At 43.9% G+C, this 14,756-nt stretch overlaps 1 protein-coding gene across 2 annotated transcripts in view; it reads right to left on the bottom strand.

The window, feature by feature from the left end:
- tbc1d14 (TBC1 domain family, member 14) overlaps positions 1-14,756 on the bottom strand; it is a 44,459-nt gene that overhangs the window by 12,386 nt on the left and 17,317 nt on the right. For both annotated transcript variants that reach the window (XM_071901369.1, XM_071901370.2), the window contains 2 exons: positions 13,269-13,392; positions 552-676 (listed from right to left, as the gene is read on the bottom strand). In XM_071901369.1, the coding sequence (XP_071757470.1) occupies positions 552-676; positions 13,269-13,392 (249 nt within the window). The remainder of the gene's footprint in view (positions 1-551; positions 677-13,268; positions 13,393-14,756) is intronic.

The raw sequence follows: 14,756 nt of genomic DNA, 5'->3' as shown, positions 1-14,756 counted from the left end.
TTATGGCTCCAGTACAGTTTGCTTTCCTTAGCTTACTTTATCGCAGTAAAAACATGAACTCTAAACACAAAGACTACACTTCTTTGTGTTCATGCTGTGGCAGAGCACCACAGCTGAACGAACACTAAAGCCCAGAATATCTCCTGCATGTTAACCAAATGCAGAATGCTACAAAGCAGGGTAATGGAGCCAGTCTCAGGGAGGGCTATTAAACTTTCAGCAGCACCTCTCTCCTACCGACGGCCCGTCTGTGATACAAACAAGGAGACAATACAAGCTGGAATAATACTGTATGGGGGCTAATGACCCAAGAGGGAGGGAGGGGAGGAAGGAATGAGGGGGAGATGGAGACGGAAAGATGGAGAGATAGACAGAAATAGACTTGTTTCTACGGTCTGATATCCAAAACCCACTAGCAACGAGAGAGAAAAGAAAGAAGGTGAAAAATGTGGGATAGTATGAGTTTAACAGCCCACAGACAGGGCTCAGCCTACCTGTAGGCCCACTAACAAGGTGTTTGTGTGTGTGTGTGTGTGTGTGTGTTTACGTACGCAGGTCTGTCCTCCAGTATAAGTGCGGTGGTGGAGAGGGGCTCAAAGTCCAGGTTTTTCCTCACACTCTGCCTGGGAGACGGTGGGTTGCCAGGTCCAGCTCTGCCACTCTTTGTTTCATATTCCTGACAACAAAACACATCACACACACACATTATTTAGACACAGCAATACACATATGGACAGAATGGCTTTTGGCACAGAACATCACTGAAGGCAACTGTAAGTAAACCCAGCATTGAGAGGACCGCAACAACCCACACGCCAAAGCCTAAAGCCCTTTTAAAATCAAGTGCATAGGATTCATTTGTTTCTTATAACATTGTGAAGATGTCTTGATGGAAAAACACACACAGGCACGACAAACACATTACAACACATACGCAGGAAGTGTTGTAATGCAGGCCTCGTTAAACCAAGAACATGTAGCATCTGTTGTACATACAGTGGATATCAAAAGTCTACACACCCTTTCAAATTAGAGTTTTTATTGCCTTCTATTGTCAGAAATGAGTTGCCTTTTGTTTTTAACCTCGATTCTGCTAGTTAATATATCCAAATGAAAGTGGAAAAAAACAGATTAAATGGGTTTTCATTTCAGGTCTCAAAGGCAAAGACAAAAACTGCATCCTCACAACTAATTTCGCCACAAAAACAACTTTAAATTAAAATGCACAATTTAAGATAAACCGACTCGCTTTTGAGGTCAATTTCATCTGGGCTATGTTTAGTTTCACATTGCTGGCAATGAAGGGTCATACGTAGCAACAATATCCACACACACCACCCCCCTCCCTACACACACACACACACACACACAGGGTGAAGAGAGAAAATTGGTGGATTAGTTGCTCTATATTCCATTGCACACTACTGACAGCCAATAGGATATGCATGCAGATCCATAGCCGGGGAAAATTACCACGAGGGCAACAGATGACCTCAGAACTAATGCTGTGGCCAGACACATATTGTTAGAATTTAGAGAGGAGAGGAGAGGAGAGGAGAAATTAGAGTGGAGGGTAAAAACTGCAGAGAGGGATATGCTGCATTTTTGATTGCCTTTCTTCAGCAGTGTTAAAGCAATGAAGACATTAGGTATGAGGAGAAGAGGATACGAAAGGAGATGAGAGAGGAGATTGGAGGAAAGGAGAATAGAGAAAAACACATTTAAACCATTTCATTGCCTCTAGAAAGTCTGTTTCAGCCCTTCAGACTGGAGTACGTACACACACACACACACACACACACACACACACACACATACATACATACATAGAAAAATCTCTTGACAACCTTGTGAGAAGGCTTCTTCTTGCCCCAGAGCATTTGTCAGCCGGCGTCTAATGAGTGTGTTATGCCTCCTCTACCATAGAGTGTGTGTAGGCCTATAGAGAGCGGAGGCCATGTGACAGTCAAGCTGTTAAGAGCTGAGGCCACACAGGCGGTTAAACACAAGGCAAACTATCAGCTGACGTACAGGGTGTGTGTGTGTGTGTGTGTGTGTGTGTGTGTGTGTGTGTGTGTGTGGTGGCCATAAGATTAAAGCTTGGAGCTTAAATCCACATCGGCATTAGGGACCAGATAGAGCACAAATAGGTCAGGGAAGACCTATAGAAGAGAGGTAGTCTAAAGATGGAGGGACAAGATCCTAGGCATTGCCCTACTAGTTAATTAGAAAGCTAAATAGGGCAAGTTCAATCTATGAGCACACACACACACACACACACACACACACACAGCCCACTGTCTCTCCAAAATGGCCTCCAGTGCGTGGAGCTGGTTAATAATGCAGGCTGGGGACTGCAAACGATCAGCTTAACACTTTACTGCACCAACAGGGACATTCTCATTGATTAGCTAGCACAGGCCACAATACAGGGAAGGAAAATCTATTAGTATAATAGGAGTCTGCGTGCATGTGTTCTCACAAGCACAATGCATGTATGTGAGCGATGCAGCCTAGGCAAATAATCTGTGTTGTGAGTGTTACTGTCCATTGTACTACAGCCTGGCTTCCATTGCCCTTGGGGGACAAATGAAGGTAATTGAATCCGATTGAATTTTTAGACTGGACATCATAGGCAAAGGCAGTGGCTAAAGGGAGGGGGAGAGAGATAAAAGGACATAAGTCTACCGTGAGAATAACAATAGTGATAACCTTTATTCGTAGGGCACCTATGAAAACAGATAGAAAGTGCTTTACACGCTGATTAACAATGTAATAAATAAAGCGTACACAGTAAAAAAAGAAGAAAAAGCTATGAAATACAAAGACTGAATGCAACGAGTACTTAAATCATGAATAAAAACAGAAAAAAGCAGCAAAAAGCACCAGTGTTTTAAAGGAGAACGCGGAGTTGTCAGGTTGTCCCAGAGCCTAGAAAGCTCAGTCAGTCTTATAGTGTTCAGCCTAGACTGTACAGGATCTGAGAGGGGGTTAAAAGTTCAGAGATATCGCTAGGTGCTAGTCCAAAACCTGCCTTAAAGGTGATCAATAAACTGCACTGGTACCCAATGAAGCGGAGCTAAAAACGGTGGGAAATATGCCGTTATTTCTAAGTTCTTCATGAATGAGTGACTGGAGTTTATAGGCTGTTTTGCTGGATCAGGGCTTCAAAGGGCGCTGCTGTAGGTGACGGCTCACAGCAGGGGGTCTAGTTTAATAAGAGGGGAGTAAACACAAAGCAACAATCACTGGTACTTGCTCTCCTTATCTCGGTGAGAATAAAGGGGAGGCCACGCCGGTACAAAAAAAAAAAGGAAAGAAAAGTAGTTGGCCACATTTCAAAGGGCTGAATCATAGCAGGCGAACTGCTCGAGTGTGGTGGTGGTGGGGGGGGGGGGGGGGGGGAGATAAGAGCAGAGCAGAATAACTAAAATATCTCTTGAGACCCGAGCTTCAAGGGGATAGAGGTTGGGAGGAAAAAAAAGAGGGAAGAAAAGACAGAGAAAGAAGTGAAAGAGGGATGGTGGAGGAAGAGAATGAGAAAGAGGAGAGGAGGATAGGCTGCTAATGGGAAAACCATTTCATCGTCCCCGGAGAATTGAGGTGATTCATAGGTAAGGCTGCACTGAGCACTGGGCTGCTGAGAGCAGACTGCTCCTAAGAGGGTGAGTCACCACTCTGATTTATATATATATATATATATATATATATATATATATATATATATATATATCTATGAGGGAGAGAGAGAGAGAGAGAGGGAGAGAGAGAGAGAGAGAGAGAGACTCCCTCTCACATCCTTTCCCCCCTTCTCCCTCATGTCCCATCCATGCCCTCTCTTTCTTCCCCTCTTTCCATCCAGCCATCCTTCCCTCCTTCCTCTCATCCCTTTGGCTCAGTGGTTTATGTACAGTAGCATTCTGTTGAGTATTATCGCCATGCTGCAGATTTGGCCCCAATCACCATCATGCTGAGTGGAGGACATATTTCATAGGATAATAAAACAGGGCTTATTGCTGACATGTAATTGCGATTATACCAAAGCTGAGTCTTAACCCCCAAAACACACACATCAGATGTAGGAAAGCCCTTATTGGGGAAGCATCATCCATGCCATTTCTGGCCTCGACTAAACCACTTTGAAATATTGATTTTACGCAAAGGAACTGTGAGCTAGTTTGACTTTGGTCAATGTCAAATAGCTGTGTAACATAAGCAGTATGTCTGCAGGTTTTACAAAGGCAAAATTAGGGCTTTTCAAAAACAATAAAAAGGAAATATCAGAGAAAAGACACATGGAAATGTTGATTAAAGCAAGTGTGACCAAAAACATGTTTGTCACATTGTATCGTATGCTATACTAATCTAAGAGTGTGCATGTGTGTGGGTCAAACTTACTATAGGTGCAAATCATGTAATACAACCTAAGAAAATGAAACTGACTCTTGGTGACTAACTAACTAACTAATTCATGGTGTTTGCCTTAATTTCCGCTCTGCCTTGACTGAATGTATTGTGTCAATACCACTATATAGTTTCATACGGGCATCAAAATGAAACATAATTAAAAAATAAGCCTGTCATTAAATGTCAAAATAAATAACACCTCAAATAACTGCATTTAAGACATTTTAATACTTTTTAAGGCTGTGATTTTTGATCATTTAAGACTTTAAGGGCCTGCAAATACCCTTTTGCAAGTCTTAAAAAGAGAAAGAGTTCTTTCCCCCACACATCACAGCTAATATAACACTATTTGGGAAAAGTATCCTCCTCTCTATGCCGTAAAAGATAGTTTCACTTATGGGAATGCTGAGTTTGTGTTTGGTCAATATCAGTAGCTGTGTGCCTGGGTTTACATTAACATAGGACTCAACAGCATATACTGCTGCTAGGTTTAGACAGTGTGCTCTTGAGGACAGAACTGCAGGTCGATAGTTAAAAGAAAGGTTATGTTTTGCAGCCTGGAAATGATTGGATACTGCTGAGAGGAGGAGGGAGGAGGAAGAGGAGAGCGGAAGCGAGGTGGGCGGGGGGTCTGGCATCCCTACAGCAGCACTGCAGGTGCTCCCAACAAGGTGAAACAGAAGAAAGGAGGTGTGTGTGTGTGTGTGTGTGTGTGTGTGTGCAGCTACACTGGGATGTACCAGAGAAAATGTGGGTGAATGTGGTGCGAGTTAAGAGAAAAGTGGAGCTAGATAGAAAGCAAAGCGAGTGGCGTTAAGTGAATCACAAGTGTGTATGAGTGTGTGTGTATGTCGCGTGTACCCTACAAGCATACATCCGTATCAGAAACACACCCGTCTTGGTAATGGGAGCAAACCGATCGCTCCCACTTCCGAAGGCGACGCCATACGGGGAGGGGAAACACATTAACTGATTAGCAGCGTTGTCAAAACAATCACACGGGACAGATGGTGTCGCGGCAAGACACTCGACCCGAATCCACTAAAAGCTAACCACAATTCTATTCATCTGGCGCTCAGCACAATCCGGTACCGAGTTAGCACAGCGCTCGCACCGATACAGCTAGTCCTGCTGCTGAACTAGCACTGAGGCTGACTTGCCGTATCGCATGGACTCTGAATGAGTTTGAAAGCCAGCCAGGCTAGGTGAGGCTAATCGTACAGATAGAAATGGAGGGGAAGGAAGGAGACTCTCCATTCACACTAATGTGAAAAGTCACAATTTCTGTCTCTTCCTATTGAAGCTCTCATAACTTTTCCTGTATTCTAACATGTTTGTCTTGTCCTCTGTCACATATTTTGTTGGTATCATTAAGAAACAAATGCATGACCTTTAAAATCACAACAATGCGTCAGAATTCCTGGCCTGTTAGCATTTTGTGACCTTGAATCAAGTCACATTTCCATGGTCATGCAGTCATCCGACAACAGAAACAAAGATATGTAACACTTGTGACGGAAAATGTGCTTCGAAACATTAACTGTGCAAAGGTGAGAAGCCCTTCCCGTCCCCTCACTTCCAGGATGGAACTTTTTTTTCTTTTAGCTGCTGGAATGGCAACCGTATCCCAGGGCAACTTGTCACCGGGGGAACCTGCTTTGTCACGCCGGCTTTCCAGTAAAGTTCTCTAATTTCCTGGTAGTGATGCAAGAGCTCTCTGCGTGCCTGGCTGCACCGGCTGAATGACTAGCTGGCAGGCTGGCTGCTAATGGGACTTTAGGGTCTTTGAACTCAATATACCAGGAAGCGGCGACTCGGAGGTGACTTCAAGTCGTTTTCTGGATCGGGTGACAAAACTGGTCAGGTATCGGCGACTTAGCATGTGACATCCGGAGATGTAGCGGAGGGTAAAGCAACCTCATGTCAGTTAACCCACCTTTATATTTGTGGAATAGAGTTTACCTACACTTTCTGGATGGCATGAATTTCTATGAGGTAATTTCATAGTATACATGATAGTACGAGGATAGGAGGAATCTATGCATTTCTGAAAATAGAATTGAGTTTTGTTTATATTGATGGATGTTTCCCTTGTGATTGTCACAAGCTGGAGGTCACAGGTTACCCACCTTTTTATTTACCGCTACATCACTAGTCATGTGGCTATATCAGGTCTATTTGTGAAAGGTTTTTATGGCCGTAAAAAGAAGACACACATGGGAACGCAGGAATACAAATTGGGGAGACTGTTTCTGCAGGCCACGATTCACAGGAAACAAATTGTGACAGTGCAGATGAGACATACTGCTGGAGGCAAGTTAAGGGGATTGCCAGCAGGGACTAAACCACAGGAACGGCTACAATGTGCTATGAGGAACAAAGCTGTCTTGAAAAAAAAAAAACCACTGCTGTCACAACTGTTGGTAGAGCTGTCCATCCGTGTTGCCTCGGATCATGGCCTGTGCGACACAGCCTCATGGAAATGCCACTTGGATTCTCGATCATGTAAGCTGAATGATGAAATGGGCCGCAGCAGGGTGCTTAGCCTGGTTTCACCGCATGCCAAACTCACGACTTTTAATTGAACGCTGCTGGAGGCAGTTCCAGGATATTTTGGAAAGCCCATTAACTATAGTACAAAGTGTGGATGAGTCAGTTGGCTTGTGTGTGTGTGTGTGTGTGTCTCTCAGCTTGTGTAATTATCTCAAATCACCTGACAGAGTTCAATGGTCAGATTCATTATTGAAATTCCTCTGTCTCTCGCATCGGTATGGCCTCAGACCCACTCGCCATTTCATTTAGATTTTACGCATTTCGTTGATGCTCTTATCACGATTCCAGTGATTTTCAATGACAGAAACAAGCTGATCGTAATATGTCAGTATTTCTCAACAAACTCGAAACGAGCATTAGTTTAAAATCTCACCAGTATCCACAGCACTGTTGTGGTAAGGAGAGAGCATCCACTAGTATCGCTTTTAAATCAGAACAGTGTCAAGAAAGCAGCTTCTTCCTGCTTGAGAGACAGGATAAATTCCTCTACACTAGTTTAATTAAACTGATGATTTGGGCAGCTTTACAGATTTATGTACAGTCTGCACTAGTCGAGATCTGATACAATATTGCTGAACTGATGTGAGCTTTGAATTAATCTGTTTTAATTTGCATGTTTTCATTTTTTGTGGTGTGTGTGTGTGTGTGAAGTGTGGGGGCACAGCTGGCCAATGGATGCTGTTCAAAAGCGTAAAGGTCACTTAGTCTCTCTGGGAGGGGACAGGACATAGTATCACTCCAGACAACACACACCATACACTCACACATACACACACACACACACAGCAGCTCAAACCCTGACACTTAAATTACCGTTTCCACAAGGGGGTTGAATAGAATTTTGTTAGGAGGGCCGTACTGAAAAGGCTGAAAAGGCTGAAACGGCGGCTTTGTTGAGACAAAATGAGATAATACAATATACAATATTCACCAAAACAGACAAGACAGAAAACCCATCAGCACGGACTGTTTTACAGAGAAAGAGAAAATAAATTGACTGCCATTGATTCGGCTGTCAAATGAGCTCCGTGTCTCCTGTAACTGCATTGGGGGATAGCAGTGGGAGGAAATCCCTTGACACACTTTAAAAAAGCCACAATAGAATAGCGAGACTGCGCTGTCACACCGCTGCACGTGCTTTTGTTGTACTAAGCTGGAGGCTATAGGTCGAGTCAAGTGCTTTGAGGACGGGTCGTCTCCCTGGGGGTCACTGGTCCTTCGGCAGAGCGGAAACTTCAAACGGAAAACTAGGTGAAAACAAATAGAACTCGTCGCTCGGCAGCTAATCTTTTTAGAGGAAACTGAGATAGAGACAATCGATGCCCCCCCCGCCCCCCCAACCTCATGCATAAAGGGGCTATTATGTGAAGTCCGAGCTGTCCTCTCCCTCTCGCCCTCTCTCTCTCTCTCTCTCTCTTTCTCGGACTGACTCGCTCTATCAACCCCCTCCGTTTCTGCCAGACGAGGAGAGAGACAGTAGGTCGCTGAGCTCGCCCACTTGTCCTCACGTCCACACGCACGCACACACACACACACACACACACATGCACACACGCACACAGCGAAAGCTCACTCACCATGAACGCTGCAGTTCCGTTCAGACGGCCAGACCTCCGGTGGGGGTTTCGTTTCTAAACCCTAGCCTAGCGTCATGGCTGCTCCCGAGGGCTCACTCCTGACAACGGGACACCCAGGAGCGAGACGAGGAGGAGGTAGAGGTGGAAGAGGAGGGCATGGGGACAGCCAAACTGCCGACGGAGGGACACACCCCGCACTGGAAACGATGCAGCAGCAGCATGATACCCCTCTATCTTTCTGCCTCTCTCTCTCTCTCTCACTTTATCCCTCCCTCCCTCCCTCCCTCTCAGCAATGACGCTACACTGAGCAGCTCTGCATCAGGTCTATCGTTACTCTGTGCGTGCGTGTGTGTGTGTGTGCCTGTGTGTGTCAGCGAATCAGCACCGTCGCTGCGCTGAATGGAGCTCGGCGCTCTCCTATGCCCTGGCAGCCATTCTAATCGACCCCAGAGTGACGGATCCGGTATCAGCCGCTGAGCCCTCTGCTCTCTTAATGTGCTCCAGTCAGGGCTTTGAAAGAACGGCAGAGGGTAATGTGCTGTTACAAGCTGTTCAGCTCATGTGAGTGTTTTTCCCGACCCCCCCCCCCCCCTCCATTTTCCCCCATTCTCCTCGTTTCTCTCTCTCTCTGCAGTAGTTGGCTTATCAACGCAGCAATGTGCTGTAATCAAGTCATTGTTTTCTTAAGCCCGGCTCTATGGGGATGGAGGGAGGAACCGGGTCAATGGGGGTATGGTTAGACTGATATCGGTTTGTCGATATATGGGACAGATATGGAGCTTTTGTTAAAAATTGGACATCGGCCAGTCAGTGTCGTCCACCTCTGATATGATGGATATGATTTTAATTAGGCTTGGGCGATATCCAAAATTTTATATTGCGATACTATCCTGCCAAAATATTGCGATATATACGTATGTTAAATATATTTCAAATATACGTAAACATTTTTTGTGATCTAAGCAACACAATACAACATTTTGATCAGATTCCACACAAGTATGCATGAATACGGTTATAGTATTATTTTTGTTATGGGTTTCAATTGAGAGTTTTAGTGTCCCATGATGGTCTAAATGCCGTTTCAGTCTTTTCCACCCTGACAAGAATAAAATTCAGGAGGAAATACTGAATAATGGTCATTTTTTGGGCATGAAACTAGTCTAATTTAAACATGTTGAATATAAGCACAAAATATCAGCAATTGGCAGCTTCAATCCGAAAACATCAGTATCATTTGGTCTTCAAAATCCCTTATTTGTTGAACCCTACACAGGCTACAAGTGATTTTGCACTGAATTACACACCCGCTGGGAATATTGTCTAATTTCAATTCAATATCAATCCCACAATGCAGTAACTCAGACGTGTCTGGGCTGCCACGCAATGTGATTTACAGGCTCGGTGGGTAGCAGAACAATTACTTTCTTCAGCAGGCGGCCCTTCGCTGTGGTTTGACCAGACAATACACTGTACGTCAGTGTGGCCTTTAGATATATTGGCCAGTCAGCACACAACGCAAAGCGGTGTAAATTTGAAAAATAAAGCTTGACGGCTGATTCACTGTGCTGCTCTCAAAGGGAAAACCTTGGTGGTGAAAATACAGCGCGGCGTGTCTTGCAGCAGCTGAACAATAACCTAGGTAAATAAAGCATCACACACACACACCCCTGCAGTGTACTGACCCCACCCACTGCCAGCAGCATCTACAGCGAGACAAAAGCCTGAAAGTCTAGCCTTGTTAACTGAACCTTGAGGCCCAATATAAGGTTACTACCACAGATGAGATGGACTTAGAGGTGTGTGTGTGTGTGTGTGTGTGTTTGAGAAACAGCATTTGAATGCTAGGGTTCCAATTTCTGACCAGTCAAGCAGGGGAGAACGAAAATAATAAAGCAATTGTGGGGCATGTGTGTGACATGCTATGCTAAAAGGCTCATATGTAAACCATAAAGATTGTACAATAACAGGCCTTTCAGCCGGGCTTTAGGGACAAAGAGCGCAGCGGAGAGGGCCATGTCTCAGCCTGTCGGACACCAAGCTCCCAGGGTAAATGGGAGCAAAATAACAGGCTCCTCTGGGCTCCGATTACATGTTGCCATCTCGTTTCTTGGTTTATTTCACCAGCAGGGAGCTTGCGTGCCTTCTATTGTTGAGCCCGAGTCAGACACTTTCCTGTCTGACTTAGAAATGCCCGATGCTATTGAGAATGCAGTCATTGAAGGAAGGCTGTTAGTTAGCTATCTAACATGGTGCACTGAAAGACCTTGACATTTACAAATTTCAGCTTGCTGAGCAATGCCAACAAGCCGGTTTTCTGATGACCGCAGTGCCACTACTCAATGTTAGTTAATGTTAGTGCACTGCAAAGAAAAATAATAGGATTCATGGACATTTTATGAGTGTGATGAGTGTTTTAAGTAACACTTTCTTGTGCTATCCTCTAGGGTCAAATATAGCAAATTGTTTGTTTAATCATGCATTTTTTTCTCATGCATTTCCCAAATCAAAACCTTCAAAATGTCAGAAGTAACCCAGTAAAGTGAATACACAGCACAGCAGAGACAGACTAGTCTACCCAAGTGTTAATTCTAGAGCATAAGTCAACTTTATCTTTCATCCAAAAGTCCACTGTGATTTAGTGGATCAAGGGTTTGACTGCCATTCAAGAAGCTATTGTGTACACACTGTCATTACTCTGAACAACCTGCTGAGAGAGAGTCTTTGTTAGAACCGAAGCTGGTTCAGGTAAATACATTTGCCGGGTCATATTTCAGCACTGTCCTTTCTATTATCTGTGTAAGAACAGAAAGATTGTTAGTTTGCCCTGTGGCTAAAAATAGCTGAAGAATGAAGATAAGCCTAAATGTCACTGATGGGGGAGTGTCACTGCTCGCAGCATTGTGCTCCCGGTATTTGAGAAGACAACCCAGATTGCGCTGGCCCTGAACACCTGGAGAGAAAATAATGAATCCTCCTTGGACCCACACACACACACACACACACATTGCAGAGCTCTTTTCCAAGTCCTGGCTGTTACAGCAATTACATAACAGAGCCTCAGCCATCAGTTATGTGATCTGTCCTGAGCAAGAGTGATAATGTCGCTATACTCACTGGCCTTCATGGTCCCATAGTGCAGTGATAGGAGGCAGCTCAAGCCCTGCTAAAAGGCATTATCGCATCAACAGCTGGGTGCTCATCCATTTGACTTTTGAACCCCAGCTGTTCCGGAGGACAGAACACAAGCTACTGAAGTGTCATTTGAATGGAATGCTTCCCGCTTTAAAAAGAGCTCAATTTGAAATCAAAAACACTTAAAAAGTAATATTCATCTAAAATACTGTATATACTCGGGTATCTGCAGGTTTCAGAAAGCCAAATTTAAGACTTTTGAAGTCTGTTTGATGCTGCCTGGTAGAGACCAATTTAAATCCAAAATAAAGAAACAAAGCTGGCAAAACCAGCCTATTTCTGATTGAACAGCAATTTAATTAAAAACAGTTAGTAACAGTTTAATTTAATTATTTAATTAATTTAACAGTAATCTGACATATAGATTAGACTTTCCCGAGATCTTTTTTTTCTTGTGGATACCCTGATATACTTGCAATCAGCTGGCTTCATATCTGCCCAGCTGTCTAAAAGCAATCCACTAAAGTGGGGACAGGCATCAAAGAGGCGATGTTACTCTGAAATGTGCATCATTTTCTCAGCATGGCGGAGATGGCCGTGATGTGTATAGGGCCAGCTGTATGTAACATGCCTGACCCTGAGGTCACAGGATCTATGCAGCAACATAAACCAAAGCTGACATGTTGTGCCAAGGCCACATAAAGACATTCATCTGACACATAGGGAGGGCTCATTTTCCCAGACGGCTGGCCTATTCCTGGACCAACTGTCAGTGAAGCCAGAAAAGTGTCTCCATGTTGTTGGGAATTGTAAAAGCTCTTCATATGAGGAATCAGGAGAGCAGAGATTTTAAAATGTTGTAGTAGAATTTATTTGGAAGGGGAAAAATAGATGATGCTTGGAGGACAAAGGACCATGGTTTACCGTCAGTTCTGTCTCATGGTCTCTCAGTGAAACTAGTATTTATATTCTGTACCAAATAATAATAATAATAATAATAATAATACGACATCATTACTTGTCATATTTGGTTGTTTTGTCCAGTACATCCAGATATGTACTAACTTAAAAAACCTTTAAAACTTCAGCTTTGTAGCACATGAAGAGGAGGTGGGGTTTCACACTACATAGGCAGCTGATTGAACTACTTCAATTTCGATTTTACCAGAGCGGTGGCTGCTTAAAAGGAACCCTAAACATGGTATTCTGATGCTGAGCCCAACTTCTGGCCAACATATTCAATTGCAGGTTATAAAAAAGAAAAAAAAACTTTCCTTGCAGACAAACAGACCAAATCTTAAGCAACAACATCTCGGTTTTTGATTCTTTGCTGAAAAATCTAAAATCTTGAAAAACCTGTGTCTGTATACTGAATTTCAGTAAGGTCAGTGGAGATATTACAGTCTTACTGAGAACACTGGAGTCGTATTGGGAGCAGAACGAGCTGCATTACCCCGCTATTTGTATGAAGCAACAAGGAGACAATCAAATCAGGTTGAAGGAGCTCAAATGAGGGGGCGTCTTCCATTTGTAGAATGACTAGCCTAACACTCTGAACCCACAATATACACATTTTTAAGATTTTACCACACTACCTTCTGTATTTTCTTCGGGTCTTTGATGGGGCCTTCCCGTGGCGGGACTTTCCCAAATAGCTTCCAGCCTGGATCCCTCTGCTCCACTGGCCGACTGTCCTTCACCTTCTTTGCAAACAGGTTCCTGAGAGAGAAGGAGGGACAGAGAGATTAGACAACAAAGAAAGAGATAAATCCGGACATAACAGAGCAGAAAGTGGAACACGGTCTACACTTGCTGCCTTCACTAGGTCGCTGCTGGGGCCCCCAGAGCTGCCACAACAGTGTGTGTATTTGTGTGTGTGTGTCCTCGCTACCAGTGTACTGGTGAGATAAGCTCACAGGAGGAATCTGTGGATTTAGGAACAAAGCCATGAAAGGCCGCCCAGGGAACGTTTTAACAACCGAGCTGACATCATGTGAGACGGCAGGCTGATCTTGGTCACAGGACTGATAATACAGGACACAGTAGTGATTGGGGCGTATAAGAATCAGAATAATGGAGACACTAGCATGCTATAGGCAGAACTAATCCACCTTAATGCTTAACTAACAGGGTGAGGAAGAAGCAACGTCACATCACGAAAGTGAAACTACATCACTGCCCTATGTGGCAGAATAGGATCTTTTGATTTTGTCGTGCGATTTTCCATTCCAAATTATTAATGTGGCTGCATGCTCTGACTAAAAACTATACAAAACTAGAAATAACCGCCTCGCGGTTGTATGCCTCCGCCAATAAACTTTGTTTTATCATTGCAAGGACAGTCTTTATTTATTGAACATCCTACAATAAAATGAGGAAAACTCTGTCCGTCTGTCTGTCAGCATCCATTTTGCTCCTCAATGGGTTGGCCAATCAATCTGAAACTGCACATGGGCATTGGCAGGGACTGATGAAGCTGATTTTTCCATTTTCCCAAATTTACGCTGTTTATGCGCATTTTTGGCAAGTCTGCACATAGTTGTGGCGCGCGCATCCCCGGGTATTTGCGCAGAGTTGTGGCGCGCGCATCCCCGGAAGTCTGCAAGTAGTTGTGGCGCGCACATCCCCGGGTATGGACTAGTATATAATTAATGTGATTATTAGGTCAACTTAAAGGATTTTGGTGTCTGCAAAAGTAACAGCACTTCCACTGTTTTTGTAGAATGACCCAAGATCGTTTTCTCAGCTACAGTGGTAAGCAAAACATTATGATGTCACAGTGAAGTTGACCTTTGAACTTTTTGATATAAAATGTTATCATTTCATAATTTTATCCTATTAGACATTTGTGTGAAATTTGTCATAATTAGCGTATGAATTCTTGAGTTATGGCCAAAAACGTCTTTTGTGAGGTCACAGTGACCTTGACCTTTGACCACCAAATTCTAATCAGTTCATCCTTGAGTCCAAGTGGACGTTTGTGCCAGATGTAATGAAATTCCCTCCAGGTGTTCCTGAGATATCGCGTTCATGAGAATGGGACGGACTTGAGGTCACAGTGACCTTGACCTTTGACCACCAAA

The sequence above is a fragment of the Centroberyx gerrardi genome, chromosome 23 (assembly GCF_048128805.1).
Source record: "Centroberyx gerrardi isolate f3 chromosome 23, fCenGer3.hap1.cur.20231027, whole genome shotgun sequence".
NCBI classification, from domain to species: Eukaryota; Metazoa; Chordata; class Actinopteri; order Beryciformes; family Berycidae; genus Centroberyx; species Centroberyx gerrardi.
Note: the sequence above shows the minus strand (reverse complement) of the source record. Positions and strands in the feature narration are given on the sequence as shown.